The sequence below is a fragment of the Schistocerca serialis genome, chromosome 7 (genome assembly GCF_023864345.2).
Source record: "Schistocerca serialis cubense isolate TAMUIC-IGC-003099 chromosome 7, iqSchSeri2.2, whole genome shotgun sequence".
In the NCBI taxonomy this organism is placed as follows: domain Eukaryota; kingdom Metazoa; phylum Arthropoda; class Insecta; order Orthoptera; family Acrididae; genus Schistocerca; species Schistocerca serialis.
Genome location: NC_064644.1, coordinates 268,367,778 through 268,385,796, shown reverse-complemented (window position 1 = coordinate 268,385,796; position 18,019 = coordinate 268,367,778). Strand labels below are relative to the sequence as shown.

Sequence of the window (18,019 nt, the reverse complement as noted above, 5' to 3'; positions counted from 1 at the left end):
TATTTATCTCATGTTTAGTTCTTTATTGTGGCATAATGCCATATGTCTCAAAAGATAACAACGTTCACTTGAAATTCTGTAAACAGTTGACATTAGCCAATAGTGTTTCAAATAAATTGACTGCCTCTGCTGCAAACATTAATTAAAGAAATTTTTTTTGGCAAATTGACAAAAATAACTTCATTGTTCTGCAAGGTAATTAATACTTGGCTGCCAAAAACCTGGAAATAAAATAAAATCTGAAAACTGAAATTAGTAACATATTTTAGCTTCCCATAATTAAGTGAAAATTTTAATTCACTTTATGGTTCCCGGCCACAGAAATCCGTTTTGTTCTTAGAGCTGTAAACCAAGAGGAAACAGCAAAATCACTAAACGCAAACATGGTTCACATGGAGACTACCCCTCATCCCACTACAAATCAGACTGCTCTGGACATGCGCAAATCTGGCAGCTTGGGTGCACCAGAAAAATGTTTACAGGTAGCATCTGGCTGTTTGTTGCTACTGATGATACAGCTCGTGTCTAGTTACCTTGGATACACGTAACGGCCACACTTCAAGTAGTCCGAAGTGGGAGAAGGTACTGCTCATATGCGACTCAACTGTGCATGCGCATAAGCCTGCTGGCAACTATCAAACAAACCTAATGTGACATCACACCCATCAGAAGCAGTTTGTTGTTATGAAGTATTGCATAGTGTACATCCTAAAGCCTTTGACACACTTTGCTGTTGGCAGATCCTTGTATGTGTGCTGTGTTTTGTTGCTGTAAATAGCACATTTCCTTTGCAACTCAAGTTTTATTTATTTTTTTCCTCGTTTCTGTTTTACTGCTGCAGTATTATATTGCAATAATGGGATACAGTAAAATTCTTTGTCAGAGTATCAGTTCTTATCAGTCAAAACTACAAAAATTTTACTGAAAACTAAACCAATGAAAAATTCCTGCATTTTTCCCAGTTTTCTAACTGATGAAAAAAATCCTGGGTTTTTCTCGGATTTCCCAGTTGTCCCAGAGCATATACACCCTGCAATACTAACTGTACAATATGCCAGTTCTTCAGGACAGTTTTAGGCATCATGTGTTGGCAAACCTTTCCATCCTCCATGCCTATGGGAACTAGATGATTCTTACTGGTTAAAATAATGGTTATGAAGGAGACGTGAAATATAAACACATATATACTAGCCCTTTACCTACTGCTACACCCACAAACATGTGCAGCACATATACTGCACAAATCTCCTCCTCCCCCCTCTCTGTTCATCTCCTTGTCTTCCCTTTCAATTACCCACCTCCTCTTCTCCCAATCTCTTTCCATCTCCTCCTCTGCCTCTCTCTATCTATCTCTCTCCATCTCATCCTCACCATTCTATCTGTCCACCTCCTCCTCATGCCTCTCTCTGTCTGTACCTTCTCCCCCTATCTCTGCCCATATCTGCCTCCCTCCTATCTCTGTACATCTCTTCCTCCTCCTGTCTCTGTTTATTTCCTTCCCCTCTCTCTGTCCAACTCCTCCTACCCCTCTTCAACTCCTCCTCTGCCATCTTCCTTTTCCACCTGCCCTCTGTTCCTCTCCATACTCCATCTGCCTCCTGCACTCCCCCCCCCCCCCCCCCCCACCTTTGTTTTCTCTTCCCCTTCTTCCTTTTCCACCCATCGATTACCCAACTCTACTGTCCACCTACCTTCCACCCCTCCCCTTCTTCAACCTCTCTCTATGTCCTCCTCCTCTCTCTCTGACCATTTGGCTTTCTCTTTCTCTCCCTCTCACTCTCTCCATCCCCTCCTCCACCATTTCTCTGTCCATTTCCTCATACCTCTCTCTGTCTGTTCATCAACTACTCAGCCCTCTCTCTGTGTCCATCTCATCCTTCCGCCTGTATCTATCCATCTCCACCTCTGCCCTGTCTCTCCAATTCCTCCTCTTCCTCTCTCTCTCTATCTCTCTTAACAACTTAACCACACAGTACTTGTTCTCAGGCAATAAATATAGGACCACTGCAGACCTATTGTACAGAGCAGAGCCGAGCATCTGAATTAGAGGCTCACATAGTTCTGCGACTGTGTAGGCTGCAAAATTCAAGACTTGCACCCTAGAGTGGTGGTGCTCTGAGCTCCACTTAATAAGTCATGGGTCCACTACACACAGGAGGCAGCAAGGGCTGTGTGGAGGTGACTGGGTGTTATTTCAGTTTAGAAGGTCTCAGGAAATCACAGAAAGGGCATCAGTCTAAAATGACGCACGGCAAAAACAGGACAAGGATACATCTAGCAGCAACCAGTACTGTAATTGCAAACTGTTGTACCTGTGCTGGGAAAGAACCAGAGCTCAAATTGCCAATGGAAGGCACTTGAGCTTAATTTGTAGTAGGTACTGAAAGCTGGCTAAAGCTAGACATAAGTTCAGCAGTAATTTTTACAAAGCCCTAATGGTGTTCAGGAAGGATAGATTAAGCACAGTTGGTGGTGGAGTGTTTATTGCTGTTAGGTTTAATTTACCTTTTAATGAAAGTGAGAGAGATAGTTCCTGCAAGTTCATATCAGTAAATGTTATACTTGACAACTGGAATAAATCTGTAAATGGTTCCTTTTACGAACCCCTGGAGTTTAACGATACAGTTGCTGAACAGAAAATTGCAATTCATACAATTATAGTTGATAATGACTTCAATCTACCCTTGCTACGTTGGTAAAAATGCATGGTAAAAGCCAGTGGTAGGCATAAAATATTGTCCAAAAATGCACTGAATGATATTTCCGCAAATTATTTTGAGCAATTGGTTCAGGACCCCACTCGAAATGTAAATAGCTGTGAAAACATTCTTGACTTCTTGGCAAGGCAAAATACTGAGCAAATACAGAGTATGATAGATACAGGGATGTGGACCACAAGGCTTAATACTGTAACATCCAAATCCACCAAAAGTAAATGGAAATGCAGATAAATATCACTTGACACCTTCATAAGAGACAGTCTCCACTCCTTCCAAACTGATTACATGAGAGCAGACAAGATGTGGTCTACATCCAAAGAAATAAAATTTATGACAATTGAGAGATATAACAAATAAATTAATGTGGGATGGTACTGGTTCTTCATGGTACACAAAACAAATGAGAACTCTGCTGCAGAAACAACAAAAAAAGCATGCCAAATTTAAAAGAATGCAAAATCTTGAAGACTGGCAATGTTTTATTGAAGCTCGAAATTTAGTGTAGTCTTCAATGTGAGATGCTTTTAATAGTTTCCACAACAAAACTCTGACTCGAAATAACAAAATTAAAGGGTTTCTTGTCATATGGAGAGCACACCAGTGGTAAGACACAATCTATATCTTCGTTGTGTTATAGCAACAGTAATGTTGCCAATGATAGTGCCACTAAAGCAAGTACCTTGGTCCAGAGTGTATAGGAATTAGGTTCCTTTCAGAGTATGCTGATGCAATAGTTCCATACCTAGAAATTATACAGAATCATTCACTCAACAAAAGATCCGTACCTAAACAATGGAAAGTTGTAAAGGTTACACCAATGCTCAAGAAAGGAAATAGGAGTAATTTGCTGAATTACAGACTGATGTCACTAACATCAATTTGTAGTAGAACTTTAGAACACATACTGTGTTCAAACATCATGAATTACACAAAAGAAAATGATTTATTGATAGATAATCAGCACAGTTTCAGAAAACATAATTCCTGTGTGTGTGTGTGTGGGGGGGGGAGGGGGGGGGGGGGGGGGAGGGGGGGGGGACCCTACCTTTTTGCTCACATGAAGTATTGAGTATTATTGACTGGGGATTTCAAATTGATTCCAAATTCCTAGATATCCAGAAGGCTTTTTACACCGTTCCCCACAAGTAACTTCCAATCAAATTGTGTGTCTATGGAATATCATATCACAAGGGGAGGCTATGATGTTGGGATCACAGATTTACTTCAAACTTTGTACACCTTTAGTAGGCCATTAAAACAACATAATGAGCAAGCAGTAAGGTGCACTACTCTGGCAATTCTGACAAAATCTCAAGAGAAGTTTTATGCATCTGTTATGTGGCTTATGTATCAGTGAGTAGGTGCCACACGCTACGAGATCATGTTGGTCAAGTGATTAGTGTTCCAGCACCGTAAGATGAGCGTGTATGGCACAATGGTTCGACTCTCACTTTAATGTAATTAATGACCTATTTTTTTCATCATTGGTCATATTATTTAATTTGAGTGGTAATATAATGACAAAAAAAAACCGCATGTATTTGCATAACGTTTCAATTTACGTTCTCCATGGCTGTATGACAAACACTATCCTGCAACATCTGATGTTAAGAGCGCATCCAACGAGTAATTGTACATTACTCTTGTGGTCTGGCACAATGTGAATTACTATATTACTCACTGTGAATAACATCATTTGCATCATTATTTATCGAGGTCTGACTTGGGCTTTCCAAGCCTGTCCCTCATCCTTGAAAATTTAATTACAGGTAGTAAGTAGTTAAGTGACCTATGAAATTCACTACAACTTCATAAAAATGAACATGGATTGCTTTTTTTTAATTATATTACTTCTCAAATGCCATATAAATTAAATAAAGTGACCAGTGATAAAAAAAAAAAATAAAAATAAAAATAAAATAGATTGAAAAGTAAGTGTTAGCAGGATTCGAACTGTTGTCTTGTCTGCAACCCTCTCCAGAAGTACTAACACGAACCACTTGGCCACAATGATTTCTTATGCCCAGTACCATCACACAAATACATCAGTTACATAATAGACAAGTAAAACTTCTCTTGCAATTTTCTTGGAATTGGCAGAGTAGTGCACCTTACTGCTCACACATTACGTTGCTTTAATGGCCTCCTAAAGGTACACAAAGTTTGAAGTAAATCTGTGGTCCCAACGTCATGGTCGTTCCTTGTCAGTTGTGAAATTAGATCATGACTTCCTATCAGAAAGGTCACAGTTCATATTAATTGACAGAAAGTCTTTGTCAAACAGAAATGATATCTGGCATTCCCCAATAAGTGTCGTAGACCCTCTGCTGTTCTTAATTTATATAAATGTGTTAGGAAACAATCTGAGCACCCCTCTTAGATTATTTGCAGATTATGCTGTCAGATACCATCTCATAAAGTCATCAGATAATCAAAAACAATTGCAAAATGATTTAGACAAAATATCTGATGGTGTGAAAAGTGACAATTTACCATGTGTATACATCATCAACATGAGTACTAAAAGAAATGTGCTAAATTTTGATTACCCAATAAATCACACAAATTTACATGTTGAGAATTCACTTACCATTTAGGGATTACAATTACAAATAACTTAAACTGGAATGATCACACAGACAATGATGTGGGGAAAGACTGTGATTTACTGGAAGAACACTTAAAAGATGCAACAGGTTTACTAGAAAGACTCCCTATACTATACTTGTCCATCCTCTTCTGACACACTGCTGTGCAGTGTGGAATCTACATTAGGAAGGTTTGATGGAAGAATTCAAAAAAAGTTCATAGAAGGGCAATTTACTATCACAAAATAGGGGAGTGAATTGATGTCACAGACATGACATGTGAGATGGGGTGGCAATCATTAAATCAGAAGTATTTCTCATTGCTGCAGAATCATTTCATGAAATTTTGATCACCAACTTTCTCTCTTGAATTCAAAAATATTTTGATGAAACCCAAGAAATATTCATTATAATAAAATACAGAAATCATAGCTCACACAAAAGATTTAAATATGCATTTTTTCTGCATAATGTTCGAGAGTGGAATGGTAAGAAATACTTTGAAAGTGATTCGATGAATCCTCTGCCAGCCACTTAATTGTGAATTTCAGAGTAGTCACGTAGATGTATATGTTCTATATGTACCAAATTTTGTTGAAATTGATCCAATGGTTATAAAGTAGACGTTGAACACACACATGTACTTCAGTTTTTGTATATAAAGGGTAGTCAAATGAAAATTTGACAGACTTGGAAAAAAGTAAGTAAACTGCCTATTACTTCAAAAGTTTTCACCATAACTGTTAACACATTTATCTCCCCAGGAAACAAGATAGTAAGTGCCTTCATGGAAAAATGTTAGCGGCTCCCTACAACACCATACTTGTACCCAGGTCTTCGTCTGAAGTCAATTGACAGCCACAAATCTCTTTTGTCAGGGCTCCAAACACATGGAAATCACATAGGTAGAGATTAAAACTGTATGGAGGATGTATAAGGGCTACCCAATGAAACTACTGCAACATAGTCAAAACTACCTTGGCAACACATGGTGGGCATTTTGTTGGCAGGTTGTTTCGACTACACTGCAGAAGTTGTCTTTGAAAGCACTTATGCATCCTCCATACAGTCCTGATTTCTCACCTTGCAATTTCCATAAGTTTGAAGCCATGAAGAAAGACATTTTCAGCCATCGATTTGCTTCAGATAAAGAGGTGCATGCGTGGATACCATTACGGTTCCGTAGGCTATCACAGTCATTTTTCCATGAAGGCATTGACCATCCTGCTTCACAGTGAGATATATGTAATAATACTTATGGTGATTACTTTTGAAATAAAAACACAATTCACTTACTTTTTTTCCATCTGTGTCATTTTCATTTGATTACCCCCTATAACATATTCCAGTCCTTTACCTGCGGCTTTGTCCTTGTACATGTAACGCACATACATTGTTCATATCTCCTTCTTTCCCCTCTTGCTGCCCATTTCATCCTCTTCTCTCTCACTCTTTCCACCACTTCCTCACCCATCCCTATTCCCCTTTCTCTGTTCACCCCTCCTCACCCCATCTTTTTTCACTTCCTGCACCTCCCCCTATCTCTAACTACCTCTTCCTCCCCCATATCTCTGTCCACCCATCTTCCCCCCCCCCCCCCCCCCCCTCTCTGAACATCTCCTGCCCTCTTCTCTGTGGTCCATCACTTTCTACCCCTTTCTCTGTAGCCTCATCCCCTTCCCCCACACTCAAAATCCATCTTCTTCCCCCCCCCCCCCCCCCCCCCCCTCTCTCTCTGTGCAGCCATGCCCATCCACATGTATAGCACCGGAAACACATTACTACACACACAACATGTCTGGTGCTCAGTGCAGCCAAGATATCAGATATAACCAGCACTTCACACATCCAACTCCACCTCCATGAGAGCAAGGTGACTCTTACCCCCATAGTACTTCTTCTCAGACAATAAGCAGTATGTGTACCAAATATAGTTGAAATCAATGAAGTTGTCCAGGAGGAGGAGAAGAAGAAGAAGAAGAAGAAGAAGAAGAACATACACACAACACATACGTTCATTTTTATGTATATAAATTATACAACAGATGTTTATTAATAACTAACAAACATTAAACAAGCATGCACACTGGTAGTCCAATATATAAAATGTTAGTTAATAATCTCTTCCAACCTTATAGTGTTATTTAATTATATACAATCAAATCTTTTAATTATTTAGAGGAAAGTTTAATTTTTGGTAGTTGTTTTCAGATTTGTTATTGCATAAGTGAAGCTATGACTTATTATAATCACATTTAACAACAGAATCTAATGATGTGGACCTGACACGAAAATATTTTTTCAGATCTTAACAGTACACTCAAATTGATTTATTTATTTGTAATTTTTTACCCGACTTTTAAATTGTTATATTCAGGTGTATGATGATCTTACAGTATTAAACTGAAATAACGTAATTACAACAATATTAAATAAGGATTTAAGAATAGATCAACACTACCTAAATAGAAGAGACACTGAACAGCAGACAGGTGCATAGAAAGGTTAATAACTACACAAACTTTCAAAGTCTTTCCAAATCTCTCTCTCTCTCTCTCTCTGTGTGTGCGTGCGTGTGTGTGTGTGTGTGTGTGTGTGTGTGTGTGTGTGTGTGGAGGATGACTTTGTCTGTGAGCTTATCAAGTTACCATCCTTCCTATGTGCCTGTCTGCTGCTCACTGTCTATTCTATTTAGTGATGAGTGACCTAGCCTCAAATATGTAACTGTTCTAGTCCACACAACACCCCTGGTGTAAATGAAAAATATAATTTATTTTATAACATGTTTTAGGCTACTCTGAAGACTGTTCTACTAAGAAATTTAACAGTGGAAGCAGTTACATATTTCCACCGATTTAATTACCGTATGAAATGACACACTTACGAGGGTGGTGGTACTCCACTTACTACGGGATACTCTACTGACACCTGAACTTGGCTTAATCTTTTGTAAGGACCAATTGGACCCAATTCATCAACTTCGACATTCTGAATTCTGAATACCTGAAAGAAGGAAAACAACAATAAAAAGTCAACATATCTCTCTCTCTCTCTCTCACACACACACACACACACACACACACACACACACAGTGACATAACAAGTGACGTTCAAATTAATGATGACAGACAATAACTAGCATTAGCAAGTAAGAGTGAAAGGAATGATCATCATACACACTGAAAATATTTCCTATTACTTTTGCATCACTATCTTACCACATGGTAACAGAAATACATTATATAAATACAAATTATTGCCTCTTTTTTCTCCATTGATGGCTGCTCTGTTTCTTGTTGACACGAACTGCAACTAACAAATCAAGTTCATGGAAATATTATGAACAGGCAAGCACTCACCTACAGCTGAACTATACTTGTTAGAGGGGATACACATAAATGCATGACAACTGCTCATTTTTGAATTTTCATTCTTTCTCCTGTCTTTGTGAGAGTTTTAATACACAAAATTTGGAAGGGAACATGTAGCAAAGCAGCAAAAAGGATGGCTTTTCAAAAGACAGCGATTATCTTTACATGTCCCTCAGCACCATTCAATGTAAGTGGTGGCTGGATCTGTTTCCATGTTCATGTCAAGACCTGTTTTTTAGGTACTGATCAATGTCTTTTTCAATGTGGATCACTGTTCGCAAAATGTACTCATATGGAACAGTCAAAATTCCCATAGATTTAAACAACTCAACTCAGTGCACGAGTTCTCTTGCTACTTTTTGTCATAGAACATTATCCCATAATTCATCACAGAATGAACATAAGCAAAATATGTTCTTCTGGTGCATGAGATATTACTCACTGAATTTATTATTCTACGTGCAAAGTATGCTGAAGCTAATCACTTCCCAAGGGATTTTTTTTTTTTTTTTCATTTAATTTGTTGTTATCTACCCATCTGCATAGATGCATGAGTGTTTCTTCAGCTTTGTCCTTTAGTGCACTTGGTGATGTTTCACTGATTAGAACATTACTGACAAGTAGGTAGGACTGGAGTTTAGGAACTTCCAGCATGCTGGAGTAACTGTGTGTCAGCAACTTCCATTACTACACGGAACAAAAAACTAGTCCAAAACTGCAAATTTTACTTTTTGATTCACTCAATGACTAGTTTCTGGCCGAGACTCATTTTCAAATAATTGTAACATAGTCGAAAATGGCATTTCCAAATACCAGTGTACCGGTATGAAATGAGCGTTAAGATACAAATGTGTCGATAGGGAACATTTGTTGTGAGCGAGCCTAAATATTTTTTTGTTTGGTTGGTATGACATCTGTCAAAGATACTTAGTACACTCCTGGAAATGGAAAAAAGAACACATTGACACCGGTGTGTCACACCCACCATACTTGCTCCGGACACTGCGAGAGGGCTGTACAAGCAATGATCACACGCACGGCACAGCGGACACACCAGGAACCGCGGTGTTGGCCGTCGAATGGCGCTAGCTGCGCAGCATTTGTGCTCCGCCGCCGTCAGTGTCAGCCAGTTTGCTGTGGCATACGGAGCTCCATCGCAGTCTTTAACACTGGTAGCATGCCCCGACAGCGTGGACGTGAACCATATGTCCAGTTGACGGACTTTGAGCGAGGGCATATAGTGGGTATGCGGGAGGCCGGGTGGACGTACCGCCGAATTGCTCAACACGTGGGGCGTGAGGTCTCCACAGTACATCGATGTTGTCGCCAGTGGTCGGCGGAAGGTGCACGTGCCCGTCGACCTGGGACCGGACCGCAGCGACGCACGGATGCACGCCAAGACCGTAGGATCCTACGCAGTGCCGTAGGGGACCGCACCGTCACTTCCCAGCAAATTAGGGACACTGTTGCTCCTGGGGTATCGGCGAGGACCATTCGCAACCGTCTCCATGAAGCTGGGCTACGGTCCCGCACACCGTTAGGCTGTCTTCCGCTCATGCCCCAACATCGTGCAGCCCGCCTCCAGTGGTGTCGCGACAGGCGTGAATGGAGGGACGAATGGAGACGTGTCGTCTTCAGCGATGAGAGTCGCTTCTGCCTTGGTGCCAATGATGGTCGTATGCGTGTTTGGCGCCGTGCAGGTGAGTGCCACAATCAGGACTGCATACGACCGAGGCACACAGGGCCAACACCCGGCATCATGGTGTGGGGAGCGATCTCCTACACTGGCCGTACACCACTGGTGATCGTCGAGGGGACACTGAATAGTGCACGGTACATCCAAACCGTCATCGAACCCATCGTTCTACCATTGCTAGACCGGCAAGGGAACTTGCTGTTCCAACAGGACAATGCACGTCCGCATGTATCCCGTGCCACCCAACGTGCTCTAGAAGGTGTAAGTCAACTACCCTGGCCAGCAAGATCTCCGGATCTGTCCCCCATTGAGCATGTTTGGGACTGGATGAAGCATCGTCTCACGCGGTCTGCACGTCCAGCACGAACGCTGGTCCAACTGAGGCGCCAGGTGGAAATGGCATGGCAAGCCGTTCCACAGGACTACATCCAGCATCTCTACGATCGTCTCCATGGGAGAATAGCAGCCTGCATTGCTGCGAAAGGTGGATATACACTGTACTAGTGCCGACATTGTGCATGCTCTGTTGCCTGTGTCTATGTGCCTGTGGTTCTGTCAGTGTGATCATGTGATGTATCTGACCCCAGGAATGTGTCAATAAAGTTTCCCCTTCCTGGGACAATGAATTCACGGTGTTCTTATTTCAATTTCCAGGAGTGCATATATCAAGTCATGGAACAAATAACATCATATGTTTTCATCATGTTAACAATGTCGAATTTTGTACCAGAAAGTGATGATTTGCGGAAAGCATTAATTTTTTGTTTTCATTTGCAAAAGTGCTGCAGAGTCACATTGAATGCTTGTCGAGGCATATGGTGACCATGCTCTATCAGAAGCAACATGCAAAAGATGGTTTCAACGGTTCAGAAATAATGATTTTGATGTAAGAAATGAAGAATGTGGAAGACCACCAAAAAAGTTCGAAGATGCCAAATTGCATGCAATATTGGATGAAGATGATACTTTGAGTCAGAAGCAAATGGCAGCAATGCTAAATGTTGCACAACAAACAATTTATGACCATTTGAAAGCTATGGGAAAGATCCAAAAATGTGGAAAATAGGTGCCACATGAATTGAAAGAAAGACAGATGGAAAATCGAAAAACCATTTGTCAAATTTTACTTCAAAGACATGAAAGAAAATCAATTTTGCATCGAATTGTTAGTGGCGATGAAAAATGGATTTATTTTAAGAATCCTAAACGGGAAAAATCATGGGTTAATCCGGGACAACCATCAACATCGACTGCAAAACCAGATCGATTCGGCAAGAAGATAATGCTCTGTGTTTGGTGGGATCAGAAAGGTGTAGTGTATCATGAGCTTCTAAAACCTGGTGAAACTGTGAATACTAATCGCTACAGACAACAAATAATCAATTTGAACTATGCACTGATCGAAAAAAGACCAGAATGGGACAGAAGACATGGCAAAGTAATTTTTTTAAATGACAAAGCACCTGCACACAAAGCAAAACTGGTTCAGGATACAATCAAAACACTTGGTTGGGAGCTGCTACCCCACCCGCCATATTCACCAGACTTGGCCCCTTCTGACTACCATTTGTTTTCATCAATGGGACACGCATTGGCTGAGGAACACTTCGATTCCTACAAAGAAGTCGAAAATTGGGTGTCTGATTGGTTTGCTTCAAAAGACGAACATTTCTATTGGCGTGGTGTCCACAAATTGCCAGAAAGGTGGTCAAAATGTATAGAAAGCAATGGTCAGTACTATGAATAATTTTTTTTTACTTTTCAATTCAAAATTAGTGTTTCATTTTCACAACAAAACGCTCAGTTCATACCGGTACACCTGGTATGTGAAAATGATGTCGAAAACGTGCAACAAACAGTTAGAGCACAAGCAGATAATTGTTTGATAGGTGTGAACGAAACCACTTATTTTCTGTCCCTCTCATACCTAGAGCTTCCAGTTTATTCAACAGAACTGTGTGGCCTACTGTATCAAAGGCTTTGATGAAGTCAAGGAAGATGCCTGTAATATGATCTCCTTTATCTAGTGCTTCCAGAAGAACATTTGTAAAATGAGCCACAGATAATTGCGTGCTTTTACCAGGCCTGAACCCAAACTGTTCTTTACACAAAAGGCTGCACATTGTTATGCACTCCATGAGTCTAATGTTCATTGTGGTTTCCATTGCTTCTTGAAAATGATGGCAGCATGCTGAGGTTTGATTTTTTAAGCTCCTAACAACATTGCTTATTTCTTCTGAAGAGGTGGGTCACAGCATTATTGTGTTTGGAACATAGTTCAGTGTTTGTATGGGATGTATTTTGTCAAATGTTCATTGCAGCTCGGTAGCTATGTTGGTGAAATACTGCTTTGCAAAGTTCACAATTTTTACTGGATCATGCATTGTGGTACCATTGTGCTGTAATTATATGTTTACTTGTACGGCTTTTTCCTGTTTGCCTCCTATTTCATGACATTCAAGGCTGCATTCATTTTATTTTCTGCCTTTTCTTTAATTTTATCATTTTGAGACCTTTTTGCTGTTACTAAAACCTTACTATACATGTTTTTTGTATATTTGGTAGTATTTTTGAAATGCAGGGTCATTTTGGTTGTTTTTTATGCTGCTCTGGTGTTTGAGTGTTACAGAGGATCCTTATCCTGTTAGTCACCCAGTTGCTTTTGCTTTGTGTTTTAGTGACTCATAGTATTTTTGGGAACAATTCTTCAAATCTCAATTTAAATTTCAACAGAAACTTTGAAAACTTCCTATCCATATTAGTCTCCATGTACACTTCTCCCACGTATTATTGTTCATCTGAATGATACATTCAACCCTTCTATATGTTTGTATTTTAGTTTTGTTTTCTACAGCTATGTTTAATTTTAATAGCTGACTGCAATGATCTGAAAGGCCCAGGTTACCTACAAGAACATCACAATTTTGTTTCTCCAAGTCAATTAGTATATGGTCAATGACTGATGCTGAATGCTTAGTTACCCCTGTGCCTGTGTTAATCAACACATCTGGGTTAAATGTGTTCATGTTTAAATCTCCATAAATGAGAATTATGCCTTTAGGATTAGTAACCATGTCCAATACTTGGATTAGTTTTGCTATGAATGTATCTATGTCAGCACAGGGAGAATTCCAAATACATAGTATAGTTAGTCTTTGGAACCTATCTGGCTTTCTTATCTCTATAGCTGATATTTCTACATGTTTTTCTTCACTTAATGAAATAATGTTATTTCCAACTTTATACATAATCCCTTCCCTTACATAATAATGGCATGCTTGATTATATGAGCTGAGAGCTACACGTGTAATTTCAGATCCCCTACACCAATGTTCTGTTATGCAAACAAGTGAGCTATCAATAGTCTGCAGTCCTACTTCTAGCTGTTGCTCTTTATTTCTTATGGAATGGATATTTTGTTGGAGAACTGAGAAACACTGAGCACTTCTTGCCTTGGAGCCTTCTTGTTTATCTTGTCTTCATCTAAAAAATCATCTGGATGACGAGGACCTACAGTTTCCTTGTCATTTTCTTTACTATCCACTGTTGTTTCTACTGACTTCTTGGAAATTTTTGCATGTTTTGCTGTTACTGCTGATGGTTCTATCACTTCTACATTTTTGAGGTATTTTGGTTGTTACTGTTGGGTCTTGTAGTGGCTTTGCAACTATGGGTTTGGTTTTGAACTTATTTTGGAGTTTTTTATTTCCTTGGTTATAAGATTCAGCAGATATTCTTCACCCAAGCCATTCAGGTGCAGTCCATCTTTTATGTGGAATCTACATCCTATATTACTCACATCAATGCATTTCACATTTTTAAAATGCCTGCAGATTTTAGCAAACAAGGACATGAATGCCCTGTCAGTACCAATCCTTGTCGTGATGGCAGAGCCAGTGCTTCACTGTGGGAATCACCTCCTCATCACCCTCAAAATGTCTTCCACGAGTGGCATCCTTCAATGGCCCTAACACATGGAAATCCTCAGCTCGCTGCAACATGTCAGATGTGACAGCTGTGGATGGTTTCCCAGACCACTGCAAATGGTGGAGCTCCACTGAACCACCTTCTGATCACCTCACCCTCAATGCCCAGCAACTAACTGTACTTCTGTCAACAGCAGATGCTCCATAGACTTTGCAAAAGCGTTTTTGAATATTCCTCATAGTTTCTTTCTCTGTGGTGAGAAATTCATTGATGGCATGTTGCTTGTAACTTACATCAGTTTAATAAGTCACAGCTGCAAAATACTAATGCGAATTCTTTACAGACGAATGGAAAAACTGATAGAAGCCGACCTTGGGGAAGATCAGTTTGGATTCCGTAGAAATGTTGGAACATGTGAGGCAATACTGACCCTACGACTTATCTTAGAAGAAAGATTAAGGAAAGGCAAACCTACATTTCCAGCATTTGTAGACTTAGAGAAAGCTTTTGGCAATGTTGATTGGAATACTCTCTTTCAAATTTTGAAGTGGCAGGGGTGAAATACAGGGAGCGAAAGGCTATTTACAATTTGTACAGAAACCAGATGGTAGTTATAAGGGTTGAGGGGTATGAAAGAGAAGCAGTGGTTGGGAAGAGAGTGAGAGAGGGTTGTAGCCTATCCCCGATGTTATTCAATCTGTATATTGAGCAAGCAATAAAGGAAACAAAAGAAAAGTATGGAGTAGGTATTAAGGGATCACCAATTTAGTATTGGGGGGCAGCGTGGAGCGTAGAAATCGTAGAGAGAGACCAAGAATGAATATACTAAGCAGATTCAGAAGGATGTAGGTTGCAGTAGGTACTGAGAGATGAAGAAGCTTGCACAGGATAGAGTAGCATGGAGAGCTGCATCAAACCAGTCTCAGGACTGAAGACCACAACAACAACAACAACAACATCTTTCCATAAGATCTCTGATTTCCCTTATTTTATCTTGGTGATCATTCCTCCATATGTAAGTTGGTATCAACAAAATATTTTCCTATTCAGAGGAGAAAGTTGGTGATAGGAATTTCGTCAGAAGATTCCGCCGCAATGAAAAACGCCTTTCCTTTAATGATGTCCAGCCCAATCCTGTAGCAATATTCTAAAAGAGGATGGACAAGTGTAGTGTAGGCAGTCTCCTTAATAGGTCTGTTACATTTTCTAAGTGTCCTGCCAATAAAATGCAGTCTTTGGTTAGCCTTTCCTACAATATTTTCTATGTGTTCCTTCCAATTTAAGTTGTCTGTAATTGTAATACCTAGGTATTTAGTTGAATTTATGGCTTTTAGATTAGACTGATTTATCATGTAACCAAAGTTTAACAAAATTCCTTTTAGCACTCATGTTGATGACATCACACTTTTCATTATTTAAGGTTAACTGCCACTTTTCGCACCATTCCAATATTTCATCTAAATTGTTTTGCAGTTTGTTTTGATCTTCTGATGACTTTATTAGTTGATAAATGACAGCGTCATCTGCAAACAAACAAAGACGGCTTCTCAGATTGTCTCCCAAATCGTTTATATGTATAAGGAACAGCAAAGGGCCTATAACACTACCTTGGGGAACACGAGAAATCACTTCTGTTTTACTCGATGACTTTCTGTCAGTTACTACGAACTGTGACCTCTCTGACAGGAAATCATAAATCCAGTCACATAACTGAGACAATATTCCATAAGCAGGCAATTTCATTACGAGCCACTTGTGTGGTACAGTGTCAAAAGCCTTCCGGAAATCCAGAAATACGGAATCGATCTGAAATCCCTTGTCAATAGCACTCAGCACTTCATGTGAATAAAGAGCTAGTTGTGTTTCACAAGAAAGATGTTTTCTAAACCCATGTTGACTGTGTGTCAATAGACCATTTTCTTCGAGGTAATTCATAATGTTCGAACACATTATATGTTTTAAAATCCTGCTGCATATCGACGTTAACAATACGGGCCTGTAATTTAGCGGATTACTCCTATTACCTTTCTACCTGTGCAACTTTCCAGTCTTTGGGTACAGATCTTTCATAAAGCGAACGGTTGTATATGATTGTTAAGTAAGGAGCTAACGCATCAGCTTACACTGAAAGGAACCTAATTGGTACACAGTCTGGACCAGAAGACTTGCTTTTATTAAGTGATTTAAGTTGCTTCACCACTCCGAGGATATTTACTTCTATGTAACTCATGTTGGCAGCTGTTCTCGATTCAAATTCTGGAATATTTACTTCATCTCCTTTTGTGAAGTCATTTCAGAAGGCTGTGTTTAGTAACTCTGCTTTGGCAGCACTGTCTTCAATAGTATCTCCATTGCTATCGTGCAGAGAAGGCATTGATTGTTTCTTGCCGCTAACATACTTCACATATGACCAGAATCTCTTGGGATTTTTGCCAAGTTTTGAGACAAAGTTTCGTTGTGGAAACTGTTATAGGCGTCTCACATTGAAGTCCACACTAAATTTCGAGCTTCTGTAAAAGATCGCCAATCTTGGTAATTTTGCGTCTCTTTAAATTTGGCATGTTTGTTTCATTGTTTCTGCAACAGTGTTCTAACCCGTTTTGTGTACCATGGAGGATCAGCTCCGTCGTTTGTTAATGTATTTGGTATAGATCTCTCAATTGCTGCCAATACTGTTTCTTTGAATTTAAGCCACATCTGGTCTACACTTATATTATTAATTAGGAATGAATGGAGATTGTCTCTCAGGAAGGCGTCAAGTGAATTTTTATCTGCTTTTTTGAATAGGTATATTTTTCGCTTATTTTTCGAAGATTTGGGGATTACAATATTCAATCTCACTACGACAACCCTGTGTTCACTAATCCATGACTCGGTTTTGATGCTTGTTAATAACTCAGGATTATTTGTTGGTAAGAGGTCAAGTGTATTTTCACAACCATTTGCTATTCGCATGGGCTCATGAACTCACTGCTCAAAATGATTTTCAGAGAATGCCTATATGTCCCTTATGATAGTACTTTTCTTAATAAATTTTAAGTGGTATCACATCAAAAGTTAAGAAATATAGTATCCACCTGATTACATTGATTTGTGATTTTCCGGACGTCATGTGAGAAAAATGCAAGTTGATTTTCTCATGATGGTGTTTTCAGAATCCAGGGTGGGTGGCATGGAGATCAAAGTGTCTAAGATACCTCATTGTATTTAAGCACAGAGTACGAGTAGGATTCTACAAAAAATGGAAAGAAATGGCTCTGAGCACTATGGGACTTAACTTCTGAAGTCATCAGTCCCTTAGAACTTAGAACTACTTAAACCTAACCAACCTAAAGACATCACACACATCCATGCCCGAGGCAGGATTCGAACCTACGACAGTAGCGGTCGCACGGTTTGAGACTGTATCACCTAGAACCGCTCGGCCGCCCTGGCCTGCTACAACAAATGGACTTCGATGCAATTGGACAGTAGTTCTGTGGATCACTTCTGCTCTTCTTATCGATGGGTGTGACCTGTGCTTTCTTCCAATCATTGGGCACATTTTCTTGTTCAAGGGATCTCCACCATACTATGGTTAAAACTGGAGTTAGCTCATCTGCAAATTCTGCATAGAATCTGACAGGGATTCTCTCAGACCCTAGACCCTTATTTAATTTTGGCAGTTTTAGATGTTGCTTTGTTTGACACCAACTGAAAGGTGAAGGGTATGGTGG

General features: G+C 39.8%; 1 protein-coding gene across 1 annotated transcript in view; it reads right to left on the bottom strand.

Moving 5' to 3' along the window:
- The window catches only part of LOC126412662 (putative helicase MOV-10), a 431,824-nt gene that overhangs the window by 274,176 nt on the left and 139,629 nt on the right, over positions 1 to 18,019 (bottom strand). Inside the window, exon 6 of the mRNA XM_050082364.1 lies at positions 8,193 to 8,311. Coding sequence (XP_049938321.1) covers positions 8,193 to 8,311 — 119 coding nt within the window. The remainder of the gene's footprint in view (positions 1 to 8,192; positions 8,312 to 18,019) is intronic.